The sequence below is a fragment of the Bos indicus genome, chromosome 15 (assembly GCF_029378745.1).
Source record: "Bos indicus isolate NIAB-ARS_2022 breed Sahiwal x Tharparkar chromosome 15, NIAB-ARS_B.indTharparkar_mat_pri_1.0, whole genome shotgun sequence".
Taxonomy (NCBI): domain Eukaryota; kingdom Metazoa; phylum Chordata; class Mammalia; order Artiodactyla; family Bovidae; genus Bos; species Bos indicus.
In genome coordinates, this window is record NC_091774.1 from 29,039,275 (window position 1) to 29,056,651 (window position 17,377).

The 17,377-nt window shown below is 51.2% G+C and overlaps 1 protein-coding gene across 1 annotated transcript; it reads left to right on the forward strand.

The window, feature by feature from the left end:
- The first annotated feature begins 2,263 nt into the window (after positions 1-2,263).
- IL10RA (interleukin 10 receptor subunit alpha) lies at positions 2,264-15,689 on the forward strand. The gene is made up of 7 exons (XM_019975621.2): positions 2,264-2,437; positions 4,844-4,958; positions 5,560-5,750; positions 6,860-7,029; positions 7,901-8,048; positions 10,064-10,185; positions 12,966-15,689. Exons 1-7 carry the CDS (start codon positions 2,371-2,373, stop codon positions 13,893-13,895), a joined length of 1,743 nt encoding a protein of 580 aa, XP_019831180.1. The 5' UTR covers positions 2,264-2,370; the 3' UTR covers positions 13,896-15,689.
- The last annotated feature ends 1,688 nt before the right edge of the window (positions 15,690-17,377 follow it).

A 17,377-nucleotide genomic window follows, 5' to 3' on the forward strand; every position in this document is an offset into this window, starting at 1 on the left:
GAGGGGAGTATAGACTTGTAAACTTTTACAACCTAACACAAAACTAAAAGTAAAGACAAGTTTAGAAAGACACTGTGTGGCATATGCCTCCTTATAAAGGTCAAAGGGAACTAACAAGTCATTTCAGACAGTAGCCACACCCTTGGGTCATGCCTTGGTACTTGTGAGCAACCAGCCATCTTTTAATCTCTCAGTTGAGCAGCGGAGGGTGCAAAAAATATCCTCATGCGTTAAAAATCCTGGGACTCTTTTCCTCTGTGCTGATGTGAAAGTGTGACAAGAGCTGTCCACTTAAGGTGACCTTGACTGACCATATGTCCTGCTGGGCTTGCATATACCACTGTCCACTATCTATGTGGCTGGTGCATCCCTGACCTTCAATGACCACTATCAAAAAATGATGTCTTTCTAGTCCCAAGATAGACCCTTAGATGCAGGACTGGACTTCCATGCCCGCCCCACCTTCACCCGTCTCACACACACACACACACACACACACACACACACACACACACACACACAGTCTGAACCAGAGAGGTGAAGCAGACATTTGTCCCCCATACTCTGCTATCTTCTCTGCACCTAGAGCAAAGTCTCAGATGAGCCAATTGACAGAGATATGAGTGACTGACGATGTTTACCCAGTTCTCCCAGAGCACTATTCTTCAGTCACCAAGTCGTGCCTGACTCTTTGTGACCCCATGGACTGCAGCATGCTAGGCTTCTCTGTCCTTCACTATCTCCAGGAGTTTGCTGAAATTCATGCCCATTAAGTCAGTTATGCTATCAAACCAGGTTCTTGTCCTCTGCTGCCCCCTTCTCCTTTGGCCTTCAATCTCTCCCAGCATCAGGGTCTTTTCCAATGAATCAGCTCTTCATATCAGGTGGCCAAAATATCGGAGCTTCAGCTTCACCATCAGTCCTTCCAATGAATATTCAGGGTTGATTTCCTTTAGGATTGATTGGTTTGATCTTGCTGTCCAAGGGACTCTCAAGAGTCTTCTCCAGCACCAAAGTTTGAAAGCATCAATTCTTCCATGCTTTGCCTTCGTTATGATCCAACTCTCACATCTGCACATGACTACTGGAAAAACCACAGCTTTGAGTATATAGACCTTTGTTAGCAAAATGATGTATCTGCTTTTTAATACACTGTCTAGGTGTGTCATAGCTTTCCTTCCAAGGAGCAAGCGTCTTTTTAATTTCATGGCTGCAGTCACCATCTGCAGTGATTTTGGAGTGTGTGTGTGTGGGGGGGGGGGGGGTAACACGAGATTTCAGGCAGGTGAGGGAAACCAAAAAAGTCTGGAAGACGTCATGAGCACACCTTCGAAACATTAAGCAGGTAGGAGACTGCCTTTTTACTCTAAGTTTAGCTCAGAGCCCTACACCAAGGTCCCTGGCAATGCCAAGGCTCACACTCGTACCCTTCCTCTCACACATTCCCTGAGCACAATCTCCCTCCCCAACTCGTACCTCCGTACAATTTGCTCTGACACCCTCACCCCACCTTCCGCGCCCACGAGGCAAGGCTGCCCCTCGCGTTGCCTCTGTGGGCAATCTCCCCGGTTCCCCGAACCTGTGCCCGAAAACACACACACACACACACACACACACACACACCTATACCACACACACACACACCCCTATACCACACACACACACACACACACACACCCCTATACCACACACACACACACACCCACACACCTATACCACACACACACACACACACCTATACCACACACACACACACACCCACACACCTATACCACACACACACACACACACACACACCTATACCACACACACACACACACACCTATACCACACACACACACACACACACCTATACCACACACACACACACCTATACCACACACACACACACACACACACACACACACACACACACACACACACACACACACACACACACACACACACACACACACACACACACACACACACACACACACACACACACACACACACACACACACACACACACACACACACACACACACACACCCTTTTCACTCGATCGCACTGGAGGCCCCGGGAGGTAAGGAAGGTGAGAGCTGACCAATCCCGGTCCCCGGCCGGGACACCAAGCCACCGCCCAGGCGCTCCCCAGCTTCCTGTCCACGAGCTTGGGCAGTCCGCGCAACCGGCGGCGGGCTCAACCTCCTGACGCAACGGCGTGCGGGCGGGGCGCCTCGAGGCCCCGCCCTTCTGGCGTCAGCCTCGCGGGGCGTGAGCGGACTCGTCAGGCTGAGGTTTCAGTCGCAGCCGAGTAGAGCCGCTGCCGGAGGCGAGCTTCTCGGCTCCGGCTTTGGCCCCGGCACGGGAGAATGCGGTGCGCCCAGGATGCTGTCGCACCAGATAGTGAAGCTGGTGGCGCTCCTCAGCCTGCTCCTCGGCTCTCGCGCGCACGGTAAGGATCTGGGTCTAGCCTCGCCCTCTCCGCGCCCATCCTGCTCCCTCTCCCACTGGTTGTCAACTGTGCATTAAAGTTCTGCCTCCCACGGAGAACCCCGTCTGACTGACCGGCCCTCTGTGGAAAGAGGCACCCATCATCTCCCCCCTCCCCGAATCTCCCGCATTCTGGCAAGCCTGAATCTCAGTCTCACACGTTGTAGACGTCTAACAGGCTGAGATTGACTGGGGTAGTGGGGAAGTGTGGATAGAGAATTTAAATGACCACCCCCCGTTCAACTCACTGCCCACCCACGTCCCGGTGAGTCATAAATTCAGCCCTGACTCTTTTGTTGTTCTAGTTCAAATTATGGGACTGGTGGTCCCTCTGGGAAATTACTTTGATCTCAGTCTGACTCTACTTTCCCTTAGCTCTCCAATTAACCTGTTTCTTCCCCCGTGCCATGTCACCCCTCAACTCTTTTCCTCCACCATCACCTGTCACCCCCATCATATCATCCGTTCTCCTCCTTTAGCCCCCAAAGCATTCCCACTGCCACCTGCCTCTTCTTTCCTACTGTTACCCTTTAGCTCTCCTAACCCAGCCAGATGTCCTGGAAAGTTTCTGCAATTGAAAAGCTAAATCCTGAAGGGAGAGAATGAAAGGGCGGGGAGTCCCAGAAACAGAGGCAGAGAGAGCAGGGAGAGAACCAGAATATGAAGTAAAACATGAGGTCACCATTCACATGATCGAGAGCTGAGCTGGGGATGTGCAGCCCAAACACCACAGAGACCCACTGTACTTTTCACTTTCCATGTACTCTTCTGAAATTGAGAAACAGACTTGAGGATCAAAGACAGTATGAGAAAGCAAGCAAGATGTGCTTTCTAAGTGAGAATGACCGTCAGGAAAAAAAAAAAGGCATTATCAGAGAGATGATTAGAAGTTGGAGAACTAGGGCAGCCTAGGAGTCAGTGTCAGATGCAGAGATATTAAGGGACTGGGGAGAGAAGAACTGGATGTTGGCATTGGCCTTGATATGCTTCATTGCACTTAATGGGCAAATCTTCATTGCAAGACTCTTAAAGTAGGTGTATTTATTGCATTCTTACAAATGAGAAGATTTCTGCTAGGTTAAATGATTTGCCCTTGATGAATGGTGTGTGGAGGAGGGAGGGGAAGACAGGAGGTGGAGAGAGGCTTTGGTATTTAGTATCTTCCCTGGTGGCTCAGGTGGTAAAGAATCTGCCTGCAATGCAGATGAGGGTTCGATCCATGGGTCGGGAAGATCCCCTGGAGGAGGAAATGGCAACCCACTCCAGTATTCTTGCCTGGAGAATTCCATGGACAGAGGAACCTGGCAAGCTACAGTCCATGGGGTCTCAAAAAGTCCAACATGGCTGAGCGACTAACACACACACATCTCACCTTGGAGCCAAGGGTGCCAGTTTTTTGTGGAAATGTCCTCAGCCCAGTCTAGGACCAGGACTATTTGTTGTACTCAGGCTGAGCCTGGATATCTGGCTGTAGTAAAGCTCTCCTGGAAGCTGGGGAATGGGGCAACCACTCAACTTGGGCTTCTGTGAAGAGAAACAGGTAGATGCCAATGAGGAGGATATCTGTGTACCAAAGAACTCCAGAGAGGGGGGCCTTGGGTTAAGGCCAGAACTGGGGCCAGAGTGGGAACCAGATGTGGGGATGGGAAGCAGACCTTGGGATAGGGCTGGAGCAGGCACAGGGATTGGGCACAGCCAGGGACCAGCTCATCTGAGAGCTCATTATGGGCACAGATTAACCCTCTTCCCCTGCCTTCTTGCCTGGAATGCATCACACCCAGCTTGTCTCTTCTCACTTCTGCTTCTGATCCCAGATAGCACAGATGGTGATTTAAGGACACATTAGCTCTGGGATAAGATCCATCTGGATTCAAGGGCCCATTCTACCCCTTACTATCCCCACTGACCTTGGGCAAGTCACTTAAAATCTCTGAACCTTCATTGCTTCTCTAGTAAACTTGGGGTAATAGATGCCTACCTTGTATGACTACCGTGGTAATTAAATGAGACACAGTATATGTAAAGTACTTAGCTGAGTGCTCAATAAATAGGCTTCCCTGGGGGCTCAGCAGTAAAGAATCCGCCTGCAATGCAGGAGACTTAAGAGACATGGGTTCAATCCTTGGGTCAGGAAGATCCCCTGGAGGAGGGCATGGCAACCCACCCCAGTATTCTTGCCTGGAGAATCCCATGGACAGAGGAGCCTGGCAGGATACAGCCCATAGAGTCCCAGAGAGTCGGACACGACTGAAGCGACTTAGCAGGCAGGCAGAATGCTTGCAGCCATCTGCAGTAGCATCTCTTCCCCGGGGTGGGTGGTGGGAGGCTCTGCTACCTCTGGTACTGACACTCTCCTTTCTTCTGATAGAACTGCCCAGACCTCCATCTGCGTGGTTTGAAGCAGAGTTTTTCCACCACGTCCTCTACTGGACACCCATTCCAAATCAGTCTGAAAGTACCTATTATGAAGTGGAACTCCTGAGGTAAGCAAAAAGGAGGGTGGAGAAAGGAGGGAGATGAGTGAGCAAGTGGGAGAGTGCAGCCCCTTCTACGCACCCCTGGCATGGGAAGATACCTGCCTTGTTACTGAAATGACACCAGGAGGGACCCTGGCACATATCTATCAGTTGACAAGTACCGATCAAGTCTCATGTGCACTGAGCAGTATGCTGGGAGCTTGGGATGAGAAAGCCAAGCCTTTACCGTCAAGACTTGTCCATCTTATTGTAAAAATAGGAAAAGCATCCATAAGACAGTTGGAGAACAAGGAAGCCCTAAGGACTGCAGATGAAATTGGGAGGAGGAAGAAAGTGAGCTGTGTTGCAGAGTAGTAGGAAGTCTTCCTGGAGGAGTTGGCATTTGAGCTACTCATATTCCAATCTGAGAGTCTTCTGGACCACAGAGAAACTGGCTCAGAGCCCCAGAACCAAGGGAGATCCCCTTGCAACTGGATGCCCACACTAGAGGGAATACCCTGAGGGCTGTATTGTCCTGTGAGCTCTCCCCTGGCCCCTTGCTTCCCTCCTAAAGGAGGTAGGGTGAAGCATAAGTTTCTCTCCCCATGCCTACCCTGCTGTCTCGCAGGTATGGAGTAGAGCCCACCTCCTGGAAGTCCATCCAGAGGTGTAGCCAGATGCTGATGATGTCCTGTGATGTCACTATGGAGACCCTGGACCTGTATCGCAGCAATGGTTACCGGGCCAGAGTCCGGGCAGTGGACGGAAGCCAGCATTCCAACTGGACCTCTCCTAACACCCGCTTCTCCATGGATGAAGGTGCTTCTCCTCCCCTGGGCCTAGAGCATGGCTTTCAGGCTCCTTTCCCGCCAGAAGCTCTTGTCTAGACCTTTGCTCTCTGTTCCCATGGCTTGCCACATCCACCTGGCTTTCTAGTCAGGGATTTAGTTGCTCAAAGAAACCTGAGTCAGGACTTTGGAGAAAGTTTAGATGAAAATAGCCAAGTTGTTCAAGATTTAAAAGGGAACTGGAGTTGTTTATCCTACAGAAGAGAAGTCTTGGGGTGAGCTGGAACAGCTGAGTCATGAGGGCCAGATTGGTATACTTGTAGGGTTCTGGGAGAGGAAGTGAATCCATAAATACTCAGCATCGGGCCACAAGCAACAGGCAGAATTTGAATCTGGTCCTGCTGCCTTTAGGGAAGAATTCCCTGAGATCAGGGTGTGGGGCTTTGAAGCAGTGAAAGTGAAAGTGAAGTGAAGTCGCTCATTCACATCCAACTCTTTGTGACCCCATGGACACCAGGCTCCTCCGTCCATGGGATTTTCAAGAGTACTGGAGTGGGTTGCCGTTTCTTTCTCCAGGGAATCTTCCCGACTCAGGGATTGAACTCAGGTCTCCCGTATTGTAGACAGACGCTTTACTGTCTGAGCCACCAGGGCAGTCCATTTGAAGCAGTGAACTGCTACTGAAATCAAGTTGGGAGTTTCTCTCTGCAGAGAGTAGTGAAAAGGATGATAAGCCCCAAATGTGATAGGATTCTTTCATTCTTCAGATTGGGACTGACTGTGCTCTTATGTGTATGGCAAGCCTGCTCTGCAGAAGTCAGAATGATACTCTTGGAGGTCATTGTCTCCCAAATGCCTGTTCACAGGCCAGTACTTCACTAGCTGCAGAAATATGACTGAGGAGTATGTTTAAAATAGATGTTGCCAGGGCTCCGCTTCCAAAATTCAGATTCACTGTGTCTTGGGTGGGTCCAGGCATCTGTTTTTAGCCCTCTACCCCAGAAATTCCTTATGTGCTGCCAGGTTGGGAGACCTGTAATACAGGTTTTAGAGTGGGAAGAACTTGACCTTGGAGGCCAGGGATGGGGTGCCCAGGCCCTCCCCGGCCCAGCGGCCTCATGGTTCTGTCTCCCCACCCAGTGACTCTGACGGTTGCCAGCGTGAAGCTCGAGGTGCACAACAGTAACATCGTTGGGGCCATCCAGCTCCCCAGGCCCGAGGTGGCCCCTGAAGGCGACACGTATGAAAACATCTTCCACAATTTCCGGGAGTACCAGATTGAGGTTCGCAAGGCACCAGGACACTATGAGGTATGGGGTTCTCCACGGTCAGACTCACCTGTCTCCTGGGGCCGGAAGTGCCTTTTGTCCTCCCCTTGGGAACTTTACCTGCAGAGTCAGGGAGGTTGTGAGGTGGATGGGGGTGGAGAGGGAGGGTTGAGATGGCCTCAGTCCTCAAGTATGTGCTTCTGCCAGATGGCAGGGAAGGCAGTGCCTGCTAGGTGTCTGCGGGACATTGTATAACTACAGGGGACATTGTATAGCTATGGTTTCCAATCCTCTTGTAGGCGGAGACTTTATTTTGTTTTATAGCTGGGGAAATGAGGCTCCAGGAGGCCCTGTAAGCACACGCCCATAAATGAGGGACCTGGAACCACAAAATCCATCTTCTTTCCTATCCACCATGGGCTTCCCAGGTGGTGCCCAGTCATAAAGAACCCTCCTGCCAATGAGGAGATATAAGAGACACGGGTTCAATCCCTGAGTCGGGACGATCCCCTGAGGAGGGCATGGCAAACCACTCCAGTATCCTTGCCTGGAGAATCCCATGAACAGAGGAGTCTGGTGGGCTATAGTCCATGGCGTCACAAAGAGTCGGACATGACTAAATCAACTTAGCATGCATGCATGCATCCCTTTCCACCACAGTTGACTCCAGCCCCTTCTGGGAAGGTCCTCAGTATCTATAAAACACTTCCTTTTCTCTTTTAGTACAAAATAAATCATGGTAATCACAGAGACCTTGGGCTGCATTGATAAAGCAGGGTTTGTCACCTTAGAAAAAAGAACACTGAAGAAGGTTGACTTGCAGTGCTTTAGAGTATCTCTAACTGCCCCTCTGGCTCTCATGTGCCATGGAACAAGGATATCGTGTTTATTGCTCTGGTTGTTTTCATTTCAGTCCCATGGCAAGGTCAAAAACGAAAGCTTCAAACTCCCAATCCCGAGAGGGGTGGGAGAGTTCTGCGTCAGGGTGAAACCGTCTGTGGGCTCCCGAGTAAACAAGGAGGTCTGGTCCAAGGAGGAGTGCATCCTGCTCACCTCGCAGTGTGAGTTGGTTGGGGCTGCTGTCCGGGCAGGAGGGAGGCAGGAGGGAAGGAAGCAGGGCTGCCGCTGAGGGGCACTGTGCTGGCCCCCCACCCGCCAGCACAGCCCTCCATCCTAACCCAGCCCCTGTGAAAGAGCTCCTGTTGTCCCGATTTTAGAGAGATGGGAACTGAGGCTCAGTACCTATAAGTGACTTCCAGGCTGTGGCCACAGTGCCAGGTCTCCCACCAGAGCCCAGCTAAGCTCCCAGGAGCCCTTCCCAGCCCCGCTTAGTCAGCTGTGATGGTTCCTGTTTGTCACATTCCTCGGCTGAATGGAGCTAGGGACCCCAAGGGCATCTCAGAACTTTCCCTCCTCCCCCTCAGAGGAAGCAGAACTGAGCTAGCTCTTCTCCGCAGCTGCAAAAGTCAGCAGACACTGTGCCAGGCTCCCAACCAAGTGCTGGGGGTGTGGAGGGTGGGTGGCAGGCAAGGGAATGTGTGAAGGGTGTGAAGTTCGTGGTTCTGCCCACAAGGATCCTATGGTCTGCCTGGGAAGACAGGGCATGGCAAGAGGAGGCTGCATCTAGCTACTTGGGATAGTAGATGTTGAATGCCTAGCGGGTGATGTCAACAGTCAGTGGGCTGGGAGAGTGCCCGGTCCAGTGGGGGCAGCATCCAGCAGTGACCAGAAGGACTCCTTGCTTTTCTATACACATTTCAATTTATGACAGACACTTAGAAGCTGGTTGTTATTTAAGCCCCACTCTCACTGAAGCAGAGCAAGGCACCATCTCTGTGCCACGTGGCCTTACACACTTTTTCAACATCCACTCACTAATACAGAAATAGTTTTGTGTACAGGTCTGGGTTCAAATCTCAGCCTCACCACTTAGGAAATATATCACTTTGGGCAACTTAATCTCTGCGGACCTCAGGATGCTAGTCTATAAAAATAGGGACGGTAATAGTATTTACCTCTTAAGAGTAAGAATCAGATAACATAAGTATCGTAGTCCCCCCTTATTCCCAGGGCATACGTTCCAAGACCCCCAGTGGTGGCCCTGAAATCATGGATGTATACTAATTTTTCCTGTACATACATGCATATGACAGAGTTTAATTTATCAATTAAATCGAAGATAATTTTAAGTTAAAAGAATGTCCAAATTGCCAGCATCATTACTCTTGCACTTTGGGGCCATGATTGAGTAAAATAAGGGTTTCTTAGACAAAAGCACTGAATACCACAACCGCCCATCTGATAACTGAGGCAGTCCCTAAGTGACACAGGCAGGATCTTCTGGACAGAAGGAGGATTCATGTCCCAGGTGGGACAGAGTGATAGAGTGGGACAGCATGAGATTTCACATTACTCAGAATGGCACATGATTTAACTTATCAATTATTTATTTCTGGAAATCGTCCATGTAACGTTTTTGGACCACAGGTCACTGAAACCACAGATTGGGGCGGGGGGTGCTGTTTTCAAGGGCTTGGAACTTCACAGCCACCTGTGAGGGAGGCACTCTTATTGTGCCATTTTGTAGATGGTGAAACTAAGGCTCAGGGAGACTGAGTAATTTGTCCACGGCCTCACAGCTAGTAAGTGGTAGACCTGGGATCGGAACCCAGGTCTGGCCGCTCCCAGAGCCCCCCTTCTTACCTGTTGCACCATCCTGCGCCTCAGCTCTGTGTGCCATCGTGTGAGTTCTCTGCAAAGACTGGCGGCAGGGTCCATGTGTTTAGTGAGGGATCCTTCAGCGTGGAGGGTGGAAAGCCAGGCAGGGATTCCCAAGAATCCAGGGACCACTCCCAGTGCAGGGGGCCTAGGTTCAGTCCGTGGTCAGGAAACTAGGTTCTGCACGCCACAGTGAAAACAAGAATGCAGCTGCGGCCTCGGGAGCTGTGGCCTAGAGGTAGCCTGAGGGGCCGGAGGGGTGGTTACTCGGCCACTCACCGAGAGGCCCCTGAGAGGGGCCACGGGGACGCCCCTCCACGTCCCACGGCCTACAAACCCATCTCTCTGGACCCCACAGATTTCACAGTGACCAACATCAGCATCTTTCTCACCTTCGTCCTGCTGCTCTATGGAGCCCTGGCCTTCTGTCTGACCTTCCAGCTGTATGTGCGGCGCCGGGGGAAGCTGCCTGCTGTCCTGGTGAGTCTTGCACAGAGGCTACCGCCCCATCCTTCCTTCCCAGCCCTACCAGGACTCCTAGAGGCAGGGCACACCCTCCCAGGCAGTCCGTAACCTCAGTCCTGATGTTTTCAGAGGCACCTTCATCAAGCACCATGGGGTGGGAGGGAGAACTTGAATGCCAAGCCCAGTACAGAGAATGTTGCCTTATCGTGGCCCAGAAAAAACACAGTAATGCCAACCCACCTCACGCCGTTTTGTTACTATTTGCTAATGACTGGCTGCAGACCAGCCCCTGGGCATTAGTACCTTGGAGACAGGCAGTTATAAGCCTGACTTTACAACGGAGGGAACTGAGGCAGAAAGAGATCGTTACATGCAGAGAGCCCCACAGCCAGCAAGAGTCAAGGCCAGAGCCCAGCCTTGCCCATCCCTAGAGGCTGTGCTGAGTGCTCTGGAAGAGGAAGACAAGGGGCTGTGGTCAGGGTGGAGAGAGCAGCCTGGAGAGGATGCTGAGAGGAGGGCTTCCTGGAGGAAGCAGCATCTCCAGCCCTTCCTGGGAGGGGCGGGGGCGGGGGTGGGGCAGGTCTCCTCTGACTACACAGTGCTGACAGATGCTGGTTTGTAGTCAGTCAGCCTCTGAAATTCAACTTGTCCCATTGAGCAGCATCTCCAGACCTCAGCCCATCTCTGGCCTGGGATTCAGACTGGACCAAAGATGGTCCCCAAAACTGACATTATTGGGATGATCAAGGACTCAGCTATAAGGATGGGCTCTGTCAGGGAGACAGGAGCCCGGGGAAGCTCACAAATGGAAGGGGACCTTCTGCAGGGTTCCCAGGATCTCTAGGGAGGATAAGGCAAGTGGCAAAGGCCCTCTGAAATGATCTTGAGTAAGAATTCCGGGATGGGCATGGAGTGGGGAGAAGGGGAGTGAAGCTGCCTGGTGAGCGCACCGTGGGGCCTGCCCTCAAGGATGGGGAACTAGAAAGCAGAGCAGTGGGAGAGGACCACTGGATAGAAGTGTCTTAGTTGAGCTTGAGGAAAGACTTCTAGTAAGAGGGAGTGGGCAGTGGAGCTACGGTTACCAAGCATCCACAACATGCTAAGTGTTGTACGGAAAGCAACTGAGTAAGTGGGCCCAAGAGGCTTGATCAGGTCTGGAGGGACAGCCAATGAATCAACTATTAACTTTAATGCAAACCAGTGAAATAGACATAGACGTAGATGCAAAAATGCCAAAGGAGATGACAAGCAATCTGTAGTTTTTTGTTCCTTCTGAACATTTGGATCAGAGACTTAAATCAGCTATTAACTTTAATACAAACCTTGGCCTAAATGACACAGCTGATAAGAGGCAAAGCTGGAATTTGAACCTGGAAAGTCTGGCTCCAGAATATACATCCTTAGTCATATGATATTAATAGGGATCCAGCCAATAAGAGTTGAATTAGAGTCATCACATACAAAGGGATCTAGATGTGCAACCGTGAGTCAGTAAGTCAGTCTATAAACCTTAGGAGTGCCTACTATGTGCCAGCTCAGTTTAAGCAGCTCTGGGAATAGAGTGGCCAATAAGAACAGACAACTTCCACCCTCAGGAGCTTGTGAACATTTTGTTGGGTATAGGGAGTGAGCGTATCTGTGTATATGCATGTGGGAGCACAGAAAAAAGAATTAACTCCAGAAACTAAGTGCTAAGAATAAATAAACAAGGTTGATAGGAAGAGGGGAGATTGGAAAAGTCTCTCTGAGGAGATGACCTCTGAGCCAAGACCTGAATGATAAGAAGGATACAGTCATACAAAATGTTTGGGGAAGAGTATTCCGAGCAGGAGTAGCCAAAGGCCCTGAGGCAGCACTGTCTGGAGCAGAAGGAACCCCAGTGCAACTGGGGCAGAAGAGCTAGGGGGAGAAGGGTTAAGTGACTTCCTGGGACCATTAGCAATTAATGGGGACTAAGCGACTTCACTTTCACGTTTCACTTTCATGCATTGGAGAGGAAAATGGCAACCCACTCCAGTGTTCCTGCCTGGAGAATCCTGGGGATGGGGGAGCCTGGTGGCCTGCCGTCTGTAGGGTCGCACAGAGTCTGACACAACTGAAGCGACTTAGCAGCAGCAGCAGCAGCAGCAGAGCCTCCTCAGCTCCTAGTTCTGTGCCTGTTCACTGACCCACACTGAAGCCAGGCTGTGTTTATGAGAGTCACACTCGGAGTGGAGAAATGATCTTGGTATCTCACCTCCAGCATTTTAAAAGATGAAGCAAATAGCATGGAATAGGACGGGACAGAATACAATAGATCACTATACACAGGCAGTAACAATAAGTATTATTTTGTGAAACTGATTTCAGTTGTATATGAATACTATATTTGTGTGCTATTTATACCTTACGTAGCGTTATTATGTAACATGTTTCTCACTCAGGGTCCTACTGGGGGGAAAAAGTCTGAAACACATTTCTAGATCTCAATGGTCCAGCCAGCCTCTCGGGTTTGAAAAGCACTGCTGACGGAGCTGCCTGAGAATGTTCACCTTTCCTTGCAGCCTCCCATTCTGTCTGAGCTCTGAGAACACAGGCTTCTTAGGTAGCTGGCCTGAGTCAAACTGAGAATTGCACGAGGAGGAAAACTCGATTCTGAAACAAAGCCAAAAGGACAAGCAACCTGTCCTGCAGGCTCTCCCGTGCCCCGTCTGTTGGAGCAGTGTCTCCTGAACCCCTCACCTCTCCTGGCTGCACTGGGGTGGGTTCCTGCTGGTGACTCTCCCGCCCCTCTCACTCTGCGTTCTCCTCCCCAGGTCTTCAAGAAGCCCAGTCCCTTCAACCTCATCAGCCAGTTTTCCCACCCAGAGACCCAAGATACCGTCCACACCCTGGATGAGGAGGCCTTCCCCAAGGTGACTCCGGAGCTGAGGAACTCAGACATGCACGGCAGCACCGACAGTGGCTTCGGCAGTGCCAAGCCGTCGCTGCAGACCGAGGAGCCCCAGTTCCTCCTCCCTGCCTCCGACCCCCAGGCCGGGGGGACTCTGGAAAAGGGGATGCCCCAGGAGTTGGAGAACAGCTGTGGTAGTGCAGGTAGTAGCAACAGTGCAGACAGCGGGATCTGCTTGCCAGATCCCCGCCTGTGTCCCGGCACGGAGCCCAGCTGGGAGCCACAGGTGGGGAGCGACAGCCGGGACCGGGAGGACAGTGGCATTGGCCTGGTCCAGAACTCTAGGGGACAGCCTGAGGATGCTCAGGGTGGCTCAGCTTCAGGCCATGTGAGTCCCCTGGGACCTGAGGAGCCTGTGGAAGAAGACTCAGTGGCAGGGGCCTTCCAGGGCTACCTGAAGCAGACCCAGTGCCCAGAGGAGAAGGCAGCCCAGGCAGGCGGCCTGGAAGAAGAGTCTTCCTCAACAGAGGACCTTGACCCCCAATTCAGGACGTGCCTGGATACTGAGGCGGGCTGGCCTCTACCAGCCCTGGCCAAGGGCTATGTGCAACAGGACCCCCCAGAAATGATTCTTGCTCCTTTGCAGACCCCTGAAGAACAGTGGGACCGACCAACTGAGGACTGGTCATTTCTGGGCTTGACCAGCTGTGGCGACCTCGGCACATCTGACTGGAGCTTTGCCCATGACCTTGCCCCTCTGGATTGTGTGCCGGCCCCGGGCGGTCTCCTGGGCAGTTTTGACTCAGACCTGGTCACCCTGCCACTGATCACCAGCCTGCAGTCAAATGAGTGAGGCAGGCTAAGGGCTTGCTTTTGATTTCAGCTGCACGCTGCCTGGACCCAGAGGATCCAGGGGCCAGAAGTGAAGCACAATGCCAGTCTGAGCACTTTGCTGCAGGCCCAGTAGGTGTCCAGGAGGAATCTAGACTAACACAGGATACATAGGTGGCATCGGCTTGCTCTGCAGACAGGGCCCTGCAGACTCTGGCAGAGCTGAGAAGAGCAGGGTAGAGACCTCCCCTCTCCTCGGGACACGTCCTGTGCTTTAAAGGACTCTTTGCTCAGGGGGATCATGAAGCCACCAGGCTAAAGGCAGCTCAGTGAGCCAGGCCTCCCCACTTAGGCCGTCCATGTGTCAGGAGAGCCTCCAGTAGGATGGAGGGCTGGGAGGATAGAGGCGTCAGGGCTGCCAATACAGGGGCCACTTCCAGGGGAGGAAGGAGGAAACAGGAGCCAAAGGGAGCTGAGATCCAAAAGGGGGCTTCTGACTCAGAACCCTGGGGATGTTGCGTCCATCTGCAGACAGTGCCCTCTTTCGAGCAAATAGAGCAGCAGCCCCCTGGGGCACTCGGAGTGGCCATGTCACACACTGCCCTCATCCTGCTGCTCCCACCACCTTGCTGACAGAACCAGAGAAACCATGGGTGTTTGTCCTGGTCCAAACACAGCCCTTCAGTGGCTCTCTGGGCTTGGACATCACCTTATCTGCCCAGGAAGGTCAGGGTTAGGACCTGTACTTGTGTTGCTGCTGATGTCCAGCTATAGGACAGGGCACTGGGCTGAGACCTCTGTCCTCTCAGTGATCAGATGTGGTGAGCTTGGACCAGCAGCCACTTCTCAGAAGTGGATGTCGCTCAGTTGTGTCCGACTCTGTGCAACCCCATGGAGGCTGTAACCTGCCAGGCTCCTCTGTCCATGGGATTCTCCAAGCAAGAATATTGGACAGGGTAGTCATTCCCTTCTCCAGGGGATCTTCCTGACTCAGGGATCGAACCTGTGTCTCCTGCATGACAGGCAGATTCTTTACCATCTGAGCCACTTATCAAAGGGCCGTGGTTATTCCATTTGTAAAATAAAGACTCAGTCTCATGCTGGGATGTTGGCCAGCCTGGCTTCTGGGGTGACACCTCCAACCCCACATGATGCTGGGCTGGGAGGAAGCCGTGTCCACACAGAGCTGAGGGCCGAGGGACAGCCCCACGCTGAGGGCTCATCCACGTAGCAGGAGTGGATGGGATTGTGCTGAGACAATGACCAGACCCTGGGCCCAGGGAGGGGGCAGGTGTAGGCTCTGCTTCCCCACAGTCAGTTTGGGATCTGTCTGCACCTGTGAGCAGGGAAACTGTATGCCCCCCGGGTCATCCTTGGCCCTGCCTTCTCCGTGCCACTCTTGGAATAAGCATCAGGCCCAGTGAATCCAGCCAGAGCTCCTCCACTCCGCCAGAAAGCTCATAGATGCCAGTCCGATAATAATTCCCTCTAGAAACAGGTCTGAGGGAGGGTTTCTCAGCATTTCCTTGGAGGGTTTATTTATTTAGTTTATTTATTGAAAAGGCAGCATGGTACAGGGAAAGAGTTCTGGGCATTTCAAGAGCCTAGTAGTTCTCATTCTGACTTCACTGTTCCTAGCCATGTGACCTTGGGAAAGTCACCTTTCCTGATCTGTGAAACCAGAAAATGTTGCCTGACTTGTTTTGTTTATAAGGTTCCACTGAAAACATGAGTGCGAATGTGGCTTGAAACACAAGGCTCTGTTAATGAGTTGATGTATGTTTTTTCTTCCAATAAATTATTGGGATCACAGGAATCTCAGAAAACCAGTCAGATGTCTGATGACACAGTGGCTGGTAGAGGCGTGAGGTTATTGATGATCAAGGATGATAATGAATAGGATGTGTGACATCAGTCAGATATCGATGACACAGTGGCTGGTAGAAGTGTCAAGTTATTGATGATCAAGGATGAAAATGAATAAGATGTGTGATGTCGCTTTAAGGCACCAAGACTGAGAACTCAACGCTCAAATCAGGTCTAGTTCCTCATGTTACCGTTTGTTGCCTGTGACCTTGGGCAAATTCCTTACTAAGTCCCCGTTTCCTCATCTATAAAATGGGAATAATAATTCCTCGTGGGGATGTTGGGAGGTTTAAACGAGATCATACATAAACAGTTTAACGTACCAGGTGTATGGTATTCTAGGCATAGGTAGCTGACATTGACTTTGTTTTTTTAAATTTTTAATTGGAGGATAATTGCTTTACAGTGTTGTGTTGGCTTCAGCTGTATGTTGTTGACTTGTAAAGCTGTAAAGGGAAATGAACAGTTTTTCCTGGAAACTGGTGAAAATGAAAGAGATCTTTAAAAATGTATATTAAATATATGACAAAATTGTTGAAAGAGAAGGTAAGCAAAGATAATGAAGGAATTCCCTGGCAGTCCAGTGGTTAGGACCCTGAGCTTTCAGTGACAAGGGCCCGAGTTCGATCCCTGGTCCGGGAACCAAGATCCCATAAGTCATGGGGTGCCACCAAAAAAAAAAAAAGAATGATAATGTAAAAATTATGTAATATAATGAGAGATAATGAAAATGGATATAAATGAAAGAGTATGCAGAGGTTCTTTGTTGTTGTAATTGTCCAGTCACTAAGTCGTGTCCAACTCTGCGACCCAATGAACTGCAGCACCCCAGGCTTCCCTGTCCTTCACTGTCTCCCAGAGTTTGCTCAAACTCAAGTCATTGAGTCGGTGATGCCTTCCAACCATCTCATCCTCTGCCATCCCCTTCTCCTCCTGCCCTCAATCGTGCCCAGCATCAGGGTCTTTTCCAGTGAGTTGGTTCTTTAGGAAGACTGAAAAGGAAACCATGGGACAGAGAACACTGTGTTTTGGATGTGAATTCTGACAACTTGAAAGGAGACCCCAATGGCCCCTCCCTTCCAGGAAGACAGCAAACCAGGTGTCCCTGGAACCCACCAACTGCTACCCCCAACCTGGAAGTGTGTCCCAGAGGTACTTCTCATAAGGGCGGAAGCCATCTGCATTCAATTCTAAAAGCAGCCTCCTCCTTCCACGAAAAGCCACATGTGGGTTTGAGGCTCTCCCCAAGCTCAGCCCAGCGGGTGGAGCAGACCCAGGGCTCGAGGCTTGAGTCTGGGTACACTTTGCTCTCTGTCACATCCTGGATCCTCCAGGAGGTGGCCAGGGACACCGCATCTCTGTTCCACTGTGTTGCCTCCAACCACACCTCTCCCCTCTTAATCTGAGAAACTAACTAGTTCCGGGGAAGCCCTGATCTATCACCTTCACAGAACTTGACGTATCTCACACTGTTTGGGACCTGCTCAGACTTTTCCCCAAAGGTCTTCTTGTCAGATTGGTAAGAAGTGTGAGATTGGTCACTTTCTCCTGGAACTGAGTGTTGGAAATGGAAAGGCCCCTGGGGCAGGTTGGATGAGGGCTGGCCAAGATGTTGAATATGAAGATTCAAGAGAGAGG